This window comes from Globicephala melas, chromosome 3 (genome assembly GCF_963455315.2).
Source record: "Globicephala melas chromosome 3, mGloMel1.2, whole genome shotgun sequence".
NCBI classification, from domain to species: domain Eukaryota; kingdom Metazoa; phylum Chordata; class Mammalia; order Artiodactyla; family Delphinidae; genus Globicephala; species Globicephala melas.
Window position 1 is genome coordinate 53,222,250 of NC_083316.1, and position 17,783 is coordinate 53,240,032.

At 42.3% G+C, this 17,783-nt stretch overlaps 1 protein-coding gene across 10 annotated transcripts in view; it reads left to right on the forward strand.

Annotated features, from left to right (window-relative positions):
* The window catches only part of MAST4 (microtubule associated serine/threonine kinase family member 4), a 567,949-nt gene that overhangs the window by 540,753 nt on the left and 9,413 nt on the right, over positions 1-17,783 (forward strand). For 7 of the 10 annotated variants that reach the window (XM_060295831.1, XM_060295832.1, XM_060295833.1 and 4 more), the window contains 7 exons: positions 764-886; positions 1,089-1,201; positions 3,000-3,127; positions 3,519-3,754; positions 8,040-8,240; positions 10,937-11,166; positions 11,723-11,845. In XM_060295831.1, coding sequence (XP_060151814.1) covers positions 764-886; positions 1,089-1,201; positions 3,000-3,127; positions 3,519-3,754; positions 8,040-8,240; positions 10,937-11,166; positions 11,723-11,845 — 1,154 coding nt within the window. Of the gene's footprint in view, positions 1-763; positions 887-1,088; positions 1,202-2,999; positions 3,128-3,518; positions 3,755-8,039; positions 8,241-8,569; positions 9,696-10,936; positions 11,167-11,722; positions 11,846-17,783 lie in introns of those variants that run through there. The other 3 variants (XM_060295835.1, XM_060295836.1, XM_060295840.1) reach the window with 2 other exon arrangements.

Consider the following 17,783-nt stretch of genomic DNA (forward strand, 5'->3'; position numbering starts at 1 on the left):
CTCCAGTCCATTCTCTATGTCTGCGTTTTTATTCCTGTCCTGACCCTAGGTTCTTCAGAACCTTTTTTTTTTTTTTTAGATTCCATATATATGTGTTAGCATACGGTATTTGTTTTTCTCTTTCTGACTTACTTCACTCTGTATGACAGTCTCTAGGTCCATCCACCTCACTACAAATAACTCAATTTCATTTCTTATTATGGCTGAGTAATATTCTTACTTAAGAATCTGTAGTCCACAGAATATAATTCCTACCAATGTTAATGAGCAATCCAATAAAATCAAATGTTAACCGTTATATACTATTTAGGGAAAATTCATCTTTATTAAAACCTTACCTCCAGAGGGAATATTGCGTGAACACATTTTGCACCTTCTTAGGTTTTTTGGGGGTTTGTAATGAGCAAGTCTGCTTTGGGCCAGTGTGTGTCCACGTCCCCAGGTTCATCACAATGGGATTTTAAGTGGCCACATTAACCTTTGAAAAATAGAGGAAGTCATGGAAGAATTAACAAAGAAAAACTGTGCCGTAGCAACTGCTGTTAGCAAAATCAAATCTCCTGCTGATAAATTATGGAAGAATTTTTGGAGGTTTTTGTTGTAGAATGAAAAAGATTTCTCTGACTTCTTTAATTCTCTCTTGATAGAACTTTTTTTTGTTTTTCTTTTTTTTTGGTTGTTCTTTGAAACCGATTCTTACCTTTGCTGGGAGGATCATTTAACACGTTTCCCTCTGTCCTTCCCCTCCACTCCCTACCCCAAGGTGGTGCGTATGAAGTCAAACAGCATCGATTCTTCCGTTCCTTAGACTGGAACAGTTTGCTGAGACAGAAGGCAGAATTCATTCCCCAACTGGAATCCGAAGATGACACGAGTTATTTTGATAGTACGTGCATTATCTGACGTAAAACATGATTTGGCCTTTACTTTGTAGAAAATCAGCTCTACTCTTGGTAGTACCTTCCAGTCTTGAACGCATGGGTTCTGAAATCTAATGCTGCTTTGATATAAAGACTCATAATTAAAATATCTAAATTAAAAGCTGAAAATCTGAATAATTGGAACTGTTTCCAAACATTTCCCTGCAGCGCGGTCAGAGAAGTACCATCATATGGAGACTGAGGAAGAAGATGACACCAATGACGAAGACTTTACTGTGGAAATAAGGCAGTTTTCCTCATGTTCACATAGGTTTTCTAAAGTAAGTAAAATATGGCATAAACATAGAAGGTCTCTGGGAGAATCTCCTACTGGTCGGATAGTTGGTGCCTTAAACAGCTGCACAGAATTGTAACAACCCCATGCAGTGTTTTGGGGCTTGAGATTTTTTTCGGGGGGTGGGTAATGACCCCACCATCTTGATAATCCAGAGTCCCTACCGCCCTGCTGGAGTATATTCCTCTGTTTCATGATCCAAAGGTTAGTATCTTTTTTCTTTGAGGCAGAGACTTGCCTTCATAGTCATTATTGGAGTACCTGATACCATTTACATGCTGTGGTCTAGCTCAGTGCTGCCGGGCCTTGGAGGCGTCCTTCCATTTCTTTCATCTTATAGTGAAGAACGTTGAGCTCACTGTGTGCAGAGCCCTCTTCTAGTATCCCATGGAATACAACACAAAGGAGAAAGCTCGGTCCTTGACATAAGCCCAGACACTTGGGGACAGTTGATTGCGGAATGAGAAAGTCTCTTAACCGATGATAAGAAAGTGTAAGTTATTATATTAAAGGGGCAGTAGGAAGCCAAGCTAGAATTTTGGAAATGGTAGAAGATAAAATCCACATTGGAGAAAGATGCTTTTTCACTGGTAGTGGTAAGGTTTAAAAGACAAACAAAACGAAGACACACCTGATAGTCCTGAGATGGGGGGGGCAGGGCCCAAGGAAGATAGAAATGAACCTAGAGGGCATCCTGCCTTCCTTTTGCTATTTTCAGTAGCGATGTATTTTCTGTTGCCATGGCATTTTGCATGATTATTGTGAAGCTTTTCTATAGCACTGAGTGATTTTAAAGTGTTCCGTATCTTTTTCTGAGTGACTGCCCAGGGTGCATCTGCAAATTGGCTGGCACTGCCCTCCCCATTTATAGGAAGGACATGGAGAGGTAGGGATTTCCCGGGAGGGAAGGTGCAGGTCTGGCCCAGAGCCGGGACAGAAGCTTTGATAACACAGAGTGTGGGGTTTCCCAGTACTTGTTCTCTGGCCCATCAAAGCCAGCTCCTAAACTGTTCCCTGCCCACGGTCTCCTGTTCTTTAGCCACCTTCCTCCAAATCCCAGGAGATTATAGGAGGTCTAAGGTCCATTCCCATGAGAGCAGCAAGTGACTGGGTTGGGCAGTAGTGAACGCTTCCTGGGCTGGGCTCGCAGCTCCCTATTTTAGCTTCCATCTTCCCTGTGGTACAGCAGAGATCTCAGTTTGCCTAAGCTATGATCTCCTTCAGAAATCCTGGTACCAACATATGAAACTGCCTGTCTGTATGTGAGATTTATAAGCCAAACAAGTAAGTACCTCTGACTCCTAACGCACTGCATCTCCCCCCAACATGTTTTGAAACAGGTCATTTAGTCTTCTCTTCGCCCTCAATTCCAATTCATTTTTCTCCTTCCCGCCCCTGACTGGGGGCCATTCAATCTTTTTCTCTGTGGTTTTCTTTTTCTGATTGACTTCACGGTTAAAAAGTAATCTAACGTGTGCATCGATCCTGGGCCTAGAAACCGCAATGCATCTATGGATTTTGTTTGCAGATACAAAGTCCATAGTGAGAGACGGTGAGAGGGTGATGAATTCATAGCTCTCCACTCCAAAAGGAAAAAAATTGTGCATTGACCACTCACCTCAGGACTCAAGTAAACAGTATTGGAAAGTACCTTTTGAATACACAGTCCCAGTTCAAACTTCAGTCATAGTCTCAGGTTGTTCTGCCAGGATTTGTTTGGTTTTTTTTATTCTGACAATCCCTTTCAAGAAGGTGTTAATAAGCACTGGCTATTTGCCTTGCAGGTTTTCAGCAGTATGGATCGAGGTACTCAGAATCCAGGAGAAGAAAAGGAAGACCCTGGGGACAAAACCAAAAGCACAACTTTGCCGTCCACGGAAACATTAAGCTGGAGTTCAGAGTATTCTGAAATGTATGTGAAATTCTTTTTATTTTTTTTATTTCTTTATTTTTTTAACATCTTTATTGTATGTGAAATTCTTGTTAACAAATATCATGAACAGCAGCTACTAGGACAGTGGCTCTTAAACGTGAGTGTGCCTCCGAACCTTCTGGAGGGGCCTGTACAGGCAGATTGCTGACCCAGGAGATCTGGGATAGGGGCTGAGAATGTGCATTTCTACCAAGTTCCCTGGGATGCTGATTCTGTTGGTCTGGACACCACACTGTAAGAATCACTGCCCTCGACATGTCTTGGTTAGGCTCCCTCAGTTCCATTTTTACCTGGTTTCTTCCAAAATTCACCTTGAACACAGTTTCATAGCATGTATAGATGCATGACTTTGTATTTGTTTTTAATGAAGGCAACAGTTATCCACATCCAACTCTTCGGATACTGAAAGCAACAGACATAAAGTCGGTTCTGGCCTGCTTCCCAAACTGGCTATTTCAGCAGAGGCAGAACAAGATGAGGCTGCCCCCCACCCCAGAGAGCTGCATGAGCAGCGGGAAAAGCCAGCCCCCACCCCTGCAGAGAATGCACAGGAGGAGCCCGAGGTCAGCACTCCGGCCAGCACCATCAGCAGCTCCACCTTGTCAGGTAAGGCCCTGGGCGCGGCCCTGCCGTCCAGGCATCACCCACCACATTGAGAAGTGACTGCTGGTGCTCGGAATCCCAGGCCTGGCCCAGCCAGGCAGCGATGATGGGCATTTTGTGCCACTAGACTCTGTCCATGGCCCCACTCCTTGAGCTTGGGCGATGGGCTCCTCAGAACTGAGATCAGATGTCTCAGACCCCTCCTTAGTGCATGGCTGTACAGCACGTCCTTCTTGCTTCACCTGGAGCCTTCACGTCCTCTGCTGGGTTTCAGTGGCGTCCTTTGATGGCTGTCAGAACACAGTAAGGGAGCATGTTCTCTGTTGTGGGTACAAAGGCGTGCCTTGTGGAGTTGCATCTAACTCAAAGTTACAAGTAAGCGACTCTATTAAATAGTCAAATGGTCAAACTTACCCTCAACAATGTCGTAAATCACCACCCATAAGGTACCGTGTAAGCCAGTTTTCCTTCTGCTGTTGAGACGGGTGGTTGTTTCTTTGGAGGAGCTGGTTTTTGTCATGGGACCACTTATACCCAATAACCAAGCAGTCTGCACGTGAGACCCTCAGTGCAGCAAGATGCTTATTCTGTTTGCATAGCTGGCTAGAAACAGAGGCTGATGAGAATCTCAGGGACGTATAAAAAAAGAAGACAAGCAAGAAATTAGGTGGGCAAACATCTTGTATATATGATGGTAAAAAAAAAAAAAACCTCATACCTCGATCTATACTTTTGAAGTGTTTTACTTCAAAAGTAACTTGGATATAAAGTTTCTTTAAGGGGGGGAAAAGAAAAAAGGTGCTTATTCTGTGAGGTTCACGGATGGAGCGGGGAGAGGGGAGTCAGGAATACTGACACAGTTCAGATCGGTGTCTCGTGCGCCTATGACACAACTCCACTGCACACAAGCTGCCTTCCCAGCCTCTGGATAACTGACGCAAATAACCCTAAGACATCTTTGGGTGTGTGAGACAGAGTGGGGCTTGGGCCTTTCCTATAGGGGGCGCTTTATGGTGTCACTTTTATGTGAAGTAAACCTTCCTGACACCAGGAGCAGTATCTCCACAGGTTTTTAAAATGCTTACTGTATCATGGTTACTTGGGGCCTTTAATCACGGAGGTGTCCTCATTAGATGATCGGCCTTGCGCCTCCCTCAGAGCAAGTCCTTGAAGTGCATTTCAAATATTATTCGGTGTATAAAAATTTTATGCACAGCATGTCCTTCTACAGAGCAATGTGTATTTATGCTTAGAAAATAAAAACGTGGATATGGATTAAGGTTGCTATGATAAATGTTTTCGTTAAGCCATATCCAGTATGCTATATTGATAACCGTGAGTGATTCCAAGAATTTTCATGAACAGTTTTTTAACTTACTGAATATTCGTGGTGTAATGTTTTCATCTTGTTTTGAATCATTTCAAAATTACAAATTTTACAGGCTGGGTTTATTTCCGCCTCCCTAAAAAGTCTGGTCCTGTGTAGCTTCACATGAGCTTACAGTTGATCATGGGGAAGAATGCTATTGGGTTTTTTCCTTCTCTCTCTTCACCTCAGTTCTGTTTCCATGTAGGACAGTTCCACTTGTCCTAAATCAGAGAGCCAAGAGAATAGCAGTGAAGAAGTAGCGTAGAAACAAGCTGGTAGTCTAAGATGCCTGACCATTTTTAGTTCATCTTGGTAATCAGATCAAATGTAGATGTGTCAAGTGTTTTATATTTCTGGTGACTAAATTCTCATCTGTTTCTTAGTTATTATTTACTCTGAATAGAGTTACCTCTACTTCACATTTATTCTTAATATGATGAATTGTTTATGATCTCTTGGTCTCTTCTGCCTACTCACTATCAGAAAGGTAGGAGGTAAAGGGAGGGGAATGGTGTCTAAGCATTTGATTGAGTACTTTCACAATTAAAAACACAATCTGTCTATATCCTGCTATGCATTATGATGAATAGATTCAAACCACCTTTCTCTCTGTCTCCCCCATACACACACTAAAACTAATCAAAGACCTTGGGGGCCATACAGAAGAGAGAGATGAGCCGATTTGCTCACAGCCAAGGGGAATTAGGGAATCTGAAAACCGTGACTGTAGTAAAATTAAGTTTGTTGATTTTTATATTGCTCCACCATCAAAAAGAAAGAATCCTTGACATTTACAGAACATTAAGGTGACGTTATCTACCACTGGCAGAAAAGAAACACACGTGTATATACAGTGCTATGAGATGAGATGGCGGGATGAAATGGCGGAGGCAAGAGGGAGGGATGATAAAAGAGAACATTGAATATTCACACTCTGGCATTTAGGGCAGTGCAGCTTTATACCTGTCTCTTTTTTCATGACTACAATGTATTTGAATCAGTGAAAAGTAAGTCTTGAATGCATCCAACAAATTATTCATCGTGAAGAGATTCAGCTTTTCAGTTTATGCTTGTCCCTGATCCCATCCGAGCCAAATTAGAAAGGAGAAGGGAGTGTGTAACTTACCCAAAAGTAAATTAAACGTTTTTTGAGATACGATTTTTTTGATTTGTGAAGCCGTTTTTGTCAAGTCCCTCAGCAGTTGATTTCTTCATTTAGAGTGAATAGAATAGATATGCTGTTATGTGGGACTGAATTTGGCATATAGAAGTAGAAAGGTGGTTGATATTTGCCTTAAGATCGTCTTCCTTAGTAGGTCAGATGGGTGTCACATGGAAGTTTGTGAATCTTACCCTGTACCTACGGCACAGTAGGTGGCCATGAGCTGTGCCGTGCCCAAGCCCACCGTCCCAAGTCCAAGCCTTCCCTTAGCTTGGACCCCTCCTGTGGGTCTGTGCCACCTCTGTGAACTAGGACCAAACCTGCCGTGCAGTCAAATGATGTGTATATAGCACTGTAACCGAAATGTTAGTTAAGTCTGATTAAGCCTCTTCTCTAGGCAAAGAATGTCATGGTCAGCACTTTAAAATGTGCTGCTTGGCCTTTCAAAGGATCATTTATAATGGTATTAAATTCTCTGTGTGGATTGTATATCTTAATGTGGTGATAGTGATGATTTTTAAAGCACAGGGGCCTTATAACATAGCATTTAGAAGGAAAAAGAAGGTAAGCATTGCTTTTTTCTGGACAAAGATGTATTATCAGTGATTAAAAAAAGAAAGAAAAAAAAACCCAGAAAACTGATAGCCTGTGAAAGAAAGAATAGGAGAAACCAAAAGGGATGGTCACTTGACTTTTTTCAACATGTCACTTCTGACAAGAGTAAAGAACTTTCTTTACTCTGGGCGTGTGCAATTACCAGACTGGTATCAGTGATTTTCCATTTCTGCATCCTTCTACGTGGTTACATGTTCTCTTATGTTCCTCTGCTGAGGGAAGTCCTAGTTTTTTAACTTTAAAAAAAAAAAACAACTCTCCAGTGTATACTGAGGATTAATAAAATTAAAAATAAGGAAGGTGTGATGGCTGGCTTAGAGGGGGACAAATCTTTTCACTTCCAGTAACTTCAGGACAGATCAGCATTTGGCACTGTCTAGTCTAAAGGCAAGAAGATGTAGGGAACCATTGGGTACCATAGTGAAGCATACCCTTTGTCTTGTCCTGTGAGATTTACAAGGAGGTCAGAGTGAAAGCAGGTGTGGGAAGTCAAAGGTGACACTTTAGGCACTTTTCCATAAGTTACAAACCTGAGCCTAAGTGTGAGGTGTGGCCTAGAAAGATGGTAGGAGGTGACAATGGGCATAAATGTCCACGAAGTGACTAAATGATGTCCACATAGCAAAACCCAATATTAACAGCACTGCTAATGATGGTCATTTGTGTCACAGGGTGATCATACCATACGGTGGGCGTTGTGTGGTTCACGAGCTGATGTTTGGTTCATGGCCTTCCGTGGTGGGGTCGGGGGGGAAGAGTTGTCTCTACTAGGGTTGTAAAAGACAGATTCTAAAAAGTAATCTCCTAGTTAAATGGAGTCAATTGAGAGTTAGTGGACTTGTGTACAAGTAGAACGAAATCTGAACGGAAACCTCTTTCATTCTTCCTCCTCCGCGCCACTTTTCTCAAACCGGTCACATGAGTTTCATGTTTGCCTGACACCACATGGACTCATGAACCACATGGGCTTCCGTTTCCCAGCGTTTGTCCTTCCTTCTCTCTCTCTCTCTCTCTCTCTCTCTCTCTCCCTCTCTCCCTCCCTCTCCCTCCCTCCCTCCCTCCCTCCCTCCCTCCCTCCCCCTCTCCCCACCTCTCCTATCCCAGATTTTCCTGAACATGTTTATCCCTTCTTCTTTGTACAGTTGGCAGTTTTTCAGAGCACTTGGATCAGATAAATGGACGAAGCGAGTGTGTGGACAGTACAGATAATTCCTCAAAGCCCTCCAGTGAACCCACTTCTCACATGGCTCGGCAGCGATTAGAAAGCACAGAGAAAAAGAAAATCTCGGGGAAAGTCACAAAGTCCCTTTCTGCCAGTGCTCTGTCCCTCATGATCCCAGGAGGTAGAGAGACATCTACTTGCATGACATTGTGTGATTTGTGCATGCTCACCCCCCGCCCCCAGTTTGCAATGCTGATTGACATACAAGATGGCTTGAAACAATAGTGGGTGCTGTCCTGGCGCAGCCCTCCAGAGTGTCTCCCTGCAAGACCTCCAGAGCTCCCAGGGGCATATGTGGTTTACTCCTTTTCGCTTCTTTCTGCAGCAGGAGATGAGGCAGGCTCTCTTCCCACAAAGGCTTATTTCTTTTATTTGTTTTCTTTCCTTTTCTCCCACGCTCCCCAAGTTAAGTGATAAATTTCCCTCTTCTGAATAATTTTTCTTCCCTAGACTCTGCATCATTTGTACTCTTTATGGAGCTGTTAACAGCATCTGTGTTGGAAAGCTAAGTATAGTTTTTCTCATCTAATTAACAAGGAAATCGACACAGAGAACATAAGTTTTTCATTTCTGGGGATGCAGAGTCCCAGACAGCACTGAAATTACAAGGTTTACCAGCCCTGTCTGTTGGGTTATGCTTCCTCCTACTGGTATTATTTTCTACCCTGTATTAAAAAACTGGGCTTAATTAATGGTTTTGTTCAGTTGCAGTATGTTTCCACAACCTAGTTTTGCCTCTGCTAATCACAAAGTCTACAGTAATTTCACTGGCTGAGATGAAAATATATACCCTGGTGGTTACGATTTATCACTCAAATGACAGTAAGAGAGTGGAAGTGGCAGTCGAATTACATTGCAGATGGCTTGCAGTTGGAAGAATACAGACCATGTATAAAAGAGATTGTTTACATTGTTGAAATTTCAAATTCCTGCAGAAAGAAATTGGGTAAAAACAAAAGCTCCCTGGGGGGTAATGCTCACTGTAGCATATGCTCATTTCTGGGAAATGTCTGTGTAGCACCATAAAACAAACACCTGTCTCCCTAGTTTGAGTGACTATTCATAACCAGAAGGCAATGGCCCCAGTGCAGCTGCAGTCAGGAAGGTAAGTGGGGTGTGGTCCAGTCCACTTTGAGAGCTGATGAGAAAGCCCACATCTTGGTGAACGTAGGTCAGTTCTTCAATCGGAGGAGATAAGGTAAAATGTACCGAGGTAAAGGGTCGGGGGCCTGGCTCTTTTAGCAGTTTGGATCTGTGTATCCACTCTATCTTCTTCCTGCCTTTGCATGTGTTGATGTTCCCTACCCACCGGTGTGCCTCTGTTCACCTGGCCTTTGGATGAGACAGAGGTAGCCAGGAAAAAAGGGTCAGGATGCCGCATGAAGTCAGAAAGTGAAGGAGCTTGGATAGTGATACATTTAGCTAATTGTTTCCCTTTGGACAGACATAAGCATTAGAGCAAAAGATAGTCGGGATACTTTCAGTTTGCTGTGGCCACGATGTTACCGAACCCCAGGAGGCTTCAGATGCGCTGGCCCTTTGTAGCCTGACCCTGACTGAGCTCACATTTAAACCTCAGCATCTTTTTGTAGGTTATTCTTTTACACACACACACACACACACACACACACACACACGCACACACACACACACGCACACGCAATTTCACATGACCAGTTAGGATCTGTTTAGATTCACATAGATGAAACAGTGATAAGAGCTATAAGTTAAAGTGTGTTTGTTCATAAAACAAGAAAAACAGAATAGTATTGGTGTTGAAGAATATGAAGGGAGTTTTTCTTAAAATTTCTCTATCCACCTGCATTATCCTCTCAGAAACCTTGCTAGAATTACAGGTAATATATGAAGAGAATCAGTTCTAATCATAGTAATAAGGAATGATTCTTTTATAGAGAAGTTAACATGACAATGTTTTCTTGATCAAAATTGTTTAATCAGTACTAGTTCAGTAATATGATAAAAAAGCAGAGGTAAATTGATGAATTGCTTTCCAGGCCAGGTTTTTTCGAAAAGAACCATGTTAACGTTATTTAGGGCAAGATTTGGAGGCTGAGTATCTTTTACTATCGTCCATACAGCCTTCCCTGGGTGAGGGTATACCTGAAATTTGTGCACCGATGATTTGTTTATTTACTTATTTATTTATTTATTTTGGGGGCTGCATTGGGTCTTCGCTGCTGCGTGCGAGCTTTCTCTAGTTGCAGCGAGCAGGGGCTACTCTTAATTGTGGTGCATGGGCTTCTCATTGCGGTGGCTTTTGTCGTTGCAGAGCACGGGCTTCTAGGCGTGTGGGCTTCAGTAGTTGCAGCATGCGGGCTCAGTAGTTGTGGCACATGGGCTTAGTTGCTCCGCGGCATGTGGGATCTTCCCGAACCAGGGATCAAACCCTTGTCCCCTGCATTGGCAGGCGGATTCTTAACCATTGCCCCACCAGGGAAGTTCCTGTTTCTTTAATTAAAAGAAAGTGTATTAAAAGATCACAGTCAGATAGCAGTGAAGTTTCGTTTGTTTTTTAATTTGTGTAGAGAACTAAGAAGTTGTAACTTCAGAATGTGAGTTTAAAAGTTAGTTTAAAAAGAGGCATTTCTGAGATTTCGTTGACAGGCTTCTGTCAAGTTACCAGTTACCATGCTAGTTACCAGTATAAATATTTTTATATTATTTCTTCTTTATTAGAAAGGAATGGATTTGTATTGTGACTGTCCTCCCAATCTCAGCAGGGCTACCTAGTGAGGGCTACCTGAGAGCAGTTTGTGGGACCAGGATGAGCTGTGATGACTGGCTTCTCTGTTGCAGATATGTTTGCTGTTTCTCCACTGGGAAGTCCAATGTCTCCCCATTCTCTGTCCTCGGACCCTTCTTCCTCAAGGGATTCCTCTCCCAGCCGAGATTCCTCAGGAGCTTCTGCCAGTCCATACCAGCCCGTTGTGATCCACAGTTCAGGGAAGAACTATGGTTTCACCATCCGAGCCATCCGGGTGTATGTGGGAGACAGCGACATTTACACAGTGCATCATATCGTTTGGGTAAGACCGACAGTCTCTCTTTCTGGTTAGTTTTTGTTCCCAGCCAAACTGGAGAATAAATATGTCAGCTGAGGCGTAGTTAACAGCAAATGATTTTTCTCTGAAGCTGACATTTGGGACCTGTTTCATACTCCTGCCCTTTATCTGTGTGGTGGGATTGAATTTAGCAAGAGTTAATTCTTTCTCATAATTCTGTTAGTCTTCATATCTGATTAACCACTCTGCATACCAAGCTGGTAGAAATAGTCAAAGATAGTCCTGTTTTTATCCTTCTTTCATTCTTCTTTTCTTAGATTTTTTTTTCCCTAGCCTTCCTTTTTTTTTTTTTTTTAAAGTACTTTCTCAGATCACCTGAAATTGTTTAAGGAACTATAGAAATTACCCTATTTTAGGATGATGACAGAAAAAGAATAGCAAACCTTGTCTTACTGGTTTCCTCTTAGGAGCTCAGGATCATTTGCTGATTAACTCAGAACACTGAGCCACAAGAAACAGTAGGTGTCAGGGTTGTCATTTGTTTGCTTACTAATATATATACTCTCCTCTTGGACTTTAGAATGTAGAAGAAGGAAGTCCAGCTTGCCAGGCAGGACTGAAGGCTGGGGATCTGATCACACACGTCAATGGAGAACCAGTGCATGGACTCGTCCACACAGAAGTTATAGAGCTCCTGCTAAAGGTACTATCTTTTTGATGTCATGGCCATCCAGATGAAGGAGGTAGCCAGAAAGAACTAGTACCAAGAGTTCTTTGCTCGGGGTCTAGAGTTCTATATGACACATCCATACACACTCAGTCTCGTTGCTGAGAGAATATTCGGTAGTCTGTTTAATGTAAAGGCAAAAATAACATGAATTTTTTGGTTTTATATCATGAAATGCACGCTCGTATATCTGCACAGTCACTTCCTAATTTAATTTTGCTTCTTATCCTGAATTACAAATAAAGTTCTCTTTGTTTATGTACCGCACATAGTAAAATCTGTTTGGAAATCGTCCATCCTAAAGGCGATTTTCTTCAGTAAATTTTGTTCTATATAGCAGAAGACAAGGTAGTATTAAACTGTGAGGTCAGATCTGAAGGTTGAGTCTGAGAGTTAGGTTTCCTTTTGAAAGGTAGACCTGTGAATATATAACATACACTATAAATGATAGAAATAGGTGGTAATGGAAGAAGGGATTCTAGCGATCATTAGGCCTTTTCCCATTCATACGTACAAATGAATTTGAATGTAGATCAGTTTCTACTTGGAATGTAAGCTGATTCAAGCCAATGGAGTACAAAGATCCCAAGAAGCCTGAGTACGATAGAGAGAGACAGTCTATACTGATCCTCTCCTTTCTTTGGGGTTATTTGCTCTGCCACCTGCTGACTACAGAATATAAAGTTATGGCTCCAAATATGGATCTGGTTAAAACAAAGATAAACAAAGATAAACAAAGATAAACAAAGATAAATTTGAGTTCGATTTTAAGTTTTTTCAAGGAAAGAAGACTATCTGTGATCAAAAATACAATCTTTAATTGTAGGATTATTTTACAAGTCAACAGATGTTTACGGATGACCTCTGGCTTTTGTAAGCACTGGGAGGGCTGGGCTATAAGGGGCTATCAGAGAGGCGTGAGCCATGACCTCAGAGAACCTGCAGCCTATCGAGAGGCACAACCGAAACACATACGTGTCATTGAAACAAGGTACCTTCAGACTGTTTCCAGAGCACTCGCTCTGAGGCAGGTACCACGGTAGATGTTGGCAACATAGGAATTCAGGTATGGTCCTTGCCCTCGAGGACTATGGGAGATATAGAAGAGTTATGCAAGCAGATAACGTTCAGCTTGATCAGCCAGGGGCCACAGCAGGGGGAGGAATCCCGTACTTTTGGAGAGAAGATTCTGTGAATGAGGAGAGTCATCACAGAGAAGTGACACTGAACTGGAACTTGAAAGAAAATTAGGATTTGGAAGGTAGGGCAGGTAGGTGGGTGTACAAAGCCTTTGAAAAGTAAGTACAGTTCAATGACTTTTCTTCTTCCTTCTCTCATCCCCCAGCCAACACAAGTGTATTCTTCAAATGATTCAGTGTCTGGCCTAGGTTTCAGGAAGAGGAATAGCATGCATATTCAAAGGTCCATTGTGAAGTGGCCGATTGTAGGAAAGTTATTGCTGTTGATCAGTTCACAGCATTAATGAAACTTTGGTCTTGGCCTCAGTCCCCATTGGAGTTGAGGCCGGGCTTTGCTATCCTCCATACCTACAGGTGGTTCCCCTAACTCTAGTCAACTTTCTCACAAATGCATCCTATACTATTGGGCTCCCTGATGGCTTCGTCACTGGCGGACCATCAGGGTAGTAGCTGTATTTTGGTATTCTCAGATGCTTTTTACACGATGTTTTATACTTGCAAACTACTTCACAAAATCTCACGGCATCCTTAGGAAAAGGCGGAAGGGCCATTACGTAGGGCTGTATGTATATTTAGAGATGCACGTGCAATACTTATTTATCTTTCGGGATGTGAACCTAATAAGCGTATCGCGTGTTTCATGGCTGCAGCTTTGGTCACACTTACCCTCACAACTTCAAAATGAGCCTGCTATGGAAGCACTAACTTACATGCACAAGGAAGTAGAAAGTCACGGTCATCCGGTTCAGTTCCCCACAGCTCTGTGAATCCCTGTAAATGTGCCCCTTCAGTGTCGCCTTAAACCTCTCCTGCCACAAGGAGTTAATCACCTCCATCCAGCTTGCAAGTAGCTTGTTAAAAAAGAACTTTGTCAAGGCACCGAAATCTCTCTCCAGCCGCTGCCGTGAGGGGTGGAGGCCACATGGACCCAGTCATATCCCCTGCTCACATAATTACCTGCCCAGTGTAGCCTCCCTAATACAGAAAACTCTCTATTCAACCAGGTTGCTTTCTTAGGACAGCGTTAGTTTAAATCCCCAATCGTAAGAGAAGCCCTAAAATATCACCAGCCCCTGCCTCAAAATTTCCTTTCCCTGAACTCTGGAGAACCTCTGGAAACTAAAATGGGGACCATCAAATAGCATCGTTATTACCATCTTCACATATTAGCTGGGCCCCCAAAATGTGAAAAAGTGTGCGAGGTACCGAAGAGTCACACAACAAATGACACATATGAATAATAGGTAATCGAGAGCCTTTACATGAATAAACTCAGGTAATCCTCATACCTTGTGCATAGGTGCTATAAATATAAATGTCCCCATTTTACAGATAAAGAAATTAAAGCAGGGAGAAGTTAACAAAGCAGCCAAGGTTATCTGCTAGGAAAGAGCAGAAGAGGATTTTCATCACGGCAATGCAGCTCCAGAGCCTGTGCTTTCAACCAGCACGCCACTGTGCTCTGTACATGAAGTCTTCTGACTGCCAGTAACTTAATACAGTCCAACGTTCACAGGGGAAACAGTGGCAATACTAGACTATAATCAGAGTGTCAGACAAAAGGAACAAATTGTAAATATGGCCCAGGTTCTAAAGGAGAGAGGGCTTTCCACCAGGGTGGGAGGGGTGAAGAGTTAGGGGTTTTCTGTGCAGGGCTGTGAAGGATGGGTGGACATTTAGTGTATGGGAAGAGGGTGTAGGACGGTCTGGGCAAAATAAAGAAGATGCTTAAAGACACAAGGACAGGAAGCTCAGAGTGCTTGAGGTGCATGAGTAAACCAGTGTGGCTGGAGCCTGAGTTCATAGCATCTGGGATGAAGTGTGCAGGATGGCTGGGGCTGGATCATGGAGGGTTGAGTCAGGGCAAGGACACACGTATGCAGGAAGAGTGCTGTTCGCCATGTGCGTCTTGCAGAGAAAGAAATGTAAAAACAGTCTAGCTCAGTGAAGCACCCAAGGCCAACTGATAAACTAATGTGGAGTCAGACTGAGAGAAGAGACTGAATAGCCTGACTTCTGCTTTTGTGTTCAGTTCAGCCAGCTTAAAATAATTTCCCTCCCACCGTGCACTAATCACACCAGTGGTTTAAAGTAAAACTTAACTAATGGAACATTTAACAGTCTTCTGGCCCCATTTCGTTGTTATTTTTTAAAACAGTGCTGCAGAATTTCCCTAATAAGAGACTGCTGCTTCTTCAAAAGAATTTGTTGAGGTCAGTAGACCCAGTAAAACACAGTGTGCCGAGTTCTGACAGCACTTGCTATAGCCGATGGATCCACCAGATGGCAGTCTCCACAATTCTCACCTGTTCTCCATAAAATTATAATATTTTTCAGTCATTTACTTACCATTTTTGTAATCATTAACGTTTCCAACCAAATGTTTGCACTCTGCATTTATTTTGTGTCTGTATTTCCCCTTAGGGAAGTTATCTCTTTGTGTATTTCCATAAGTCAAGTGAACTGTCATCTGGAACAGCCATATGTAGAAACAAAAAAAAGAAAACTGGGTTTGGTTTTATAGTGGAAAGGGACTTTTGTCCAGAACTTAATGACGTGCTCTGATTCAGCAAACCCTGGTCATAACTTTTCCGGTGAGGAATGTTCAGCATTTATATTATATTTTTTTCATATAATGTTGACGATATTTTAAAAATTTCTTCTTGACAGTCTGATACGTTGATCATTCCTTATATGGATCCAGTGCCTTGTTCCCTCACCACCACTCTTTAAGTACAAGCTGTGCACTCTGCTGGGAGGAAGAGATGGAAGGGATCAGGGCATGCCCCTGCCCATGAGGAGTGGGCAGTGTGGGGTGAGGGGCAGGAGAGCCAGCTTTGGGCTCTCCCACTGGGCTCTGTGACCTTGGGAAAAAAGAATCTCAGTGTCTCTGAATCTCTTTTCCTTACCTCTCGTCGAAAAATAATAATCCCTTCCTACCTCATAGGGTTTAAAAAAAAAAAAAACCCTCATGACTTGGTTGTGAAAATAAAGTAAGAGAATATATGTGAAAAATGCTTTAAGATTCACAATGTGCTTTTAAGATGCTCAGTGGCATTGTGAGCCTCTTATAGGTAAAGATATAAAAGTCAGTGCTGAATTGTGTTAGAAGGGATGGAAGTGGATTCAAGCTTAGATGGCTCATGGGCTCTAGCAGCCCCGGTGATCGTTGTGGCTCTGTGTCCACTCTGTATATGATGTAGAAAAGGACGGAAGGAACTTCAGTGAAAGATGAACTCCCATCATGTTTGTTGCCCCTTTCCTTCCCCTAAGGCATGCAGGAAAAACTAAAACTTTAGCCTGGCCTCGCTCAGTTAGCCTGGCCTCACTCAATTTGTAAAGAGAAAATCCCATACCAAACAACCTTCAATGGTAGGCCTTTCATACTTCAAAGCTGAGTTTTCAGTTTAAAGAATAAATTGAATGTCAGTCTCTACTATCAGGTTAAGGTTTATTTTTAAAGTTTTGGCATTTGCATATAAAACATGTACTTTATTCTTTCAGGATGAAGAAAAATTGTTTCTCTTGTTCAAGTTCAAATCTCATTTCCCTAAAATATTTTTACAATTATGACATTAAGTATGGGATTATACGTTCTTAAATATATAAAGAACTCTAAAATCAATAATACCAGGACTTTCTGATACAAAATTGGATATAAGACATGAACAAATCGTTCTCTAAAGAAATAGAAATCATCGAAAATAAATGAGTCAAAGTCCAGCTTTGTTAATAGCCAAAGAACAAAGATTAAAACTTGATGTAACTTTTTCCTGTAAAATCAGTAATCTGTTTAATGTTAATATTCAGCTCTGACAAGCCCGTTCTATGGCTGCTGCTCGTGCGCTGCTGGCAAGAGCATGAGGTGACATAACCCTTCTGGAAATTAGTGTATCACCGGGCCCCAAGAGTCTCTAAAAAGTCCACCTAGACCCTTTGCTGCGTGTATTGGGTCTAATCATGTAATCTAAGGGAAATGTCAGAGGCTCGGACAGCGATTTAGAGATAAAGCTATTTATTCCAACTCTTACAAGAATTGCGAGATAGAAAACAATAGCTGTAGGAAAATAGTTAAATTGTGATTCACCCATCTCATGGAATATTTTTGAATAGCCAGTAAAAATCATGTTCTTAAGGAATATTCAATGACGAAGGGCAAGTTTTTCAAAGTTAGGAAATGTGAAGTGAACAAAAAACATAAAACTAAATATGAGATTAATTTAATTAAGATTTAAATTATTTATAAAGTGTGTCTATATATATATATACATACTTTCTACATGCCTGATAAGAGACCAGCAGGAAATATACAGAAATGTTACCAACGTTAGCTGGGTGGTAAGCTCCTCAGTGATTTTTTTAATATATATATGCTTTACTCTTTTCTTCTTATAATGGCACGTATTACTTGCCAAGTTGGGAGAGAAGGTGGATGTTGATATTAAAACAATCTCTGTTTTTCCAGTCCCCAGCCCCCATCATACTCAACTCCCCATCTCTTAATACCGCTTAGAGCTGAGTTGCTAGGCATCTTCCAGGCACAGGCCTTTTAAAAGGCCCTTCTCGGGCTTCCCTGGTGGAGCAGTGGTTGAGAGTCCGCCTGCCGATGCAGGGGACGCGGGTTCGTGCCCCAGTCTGGGAAGATCCCACATGCCGCGGAGCGGCTGGGCCCGTGAGCCATGGCCGCTGAGCCTGTGCATCCGGAGCCTGTGCTC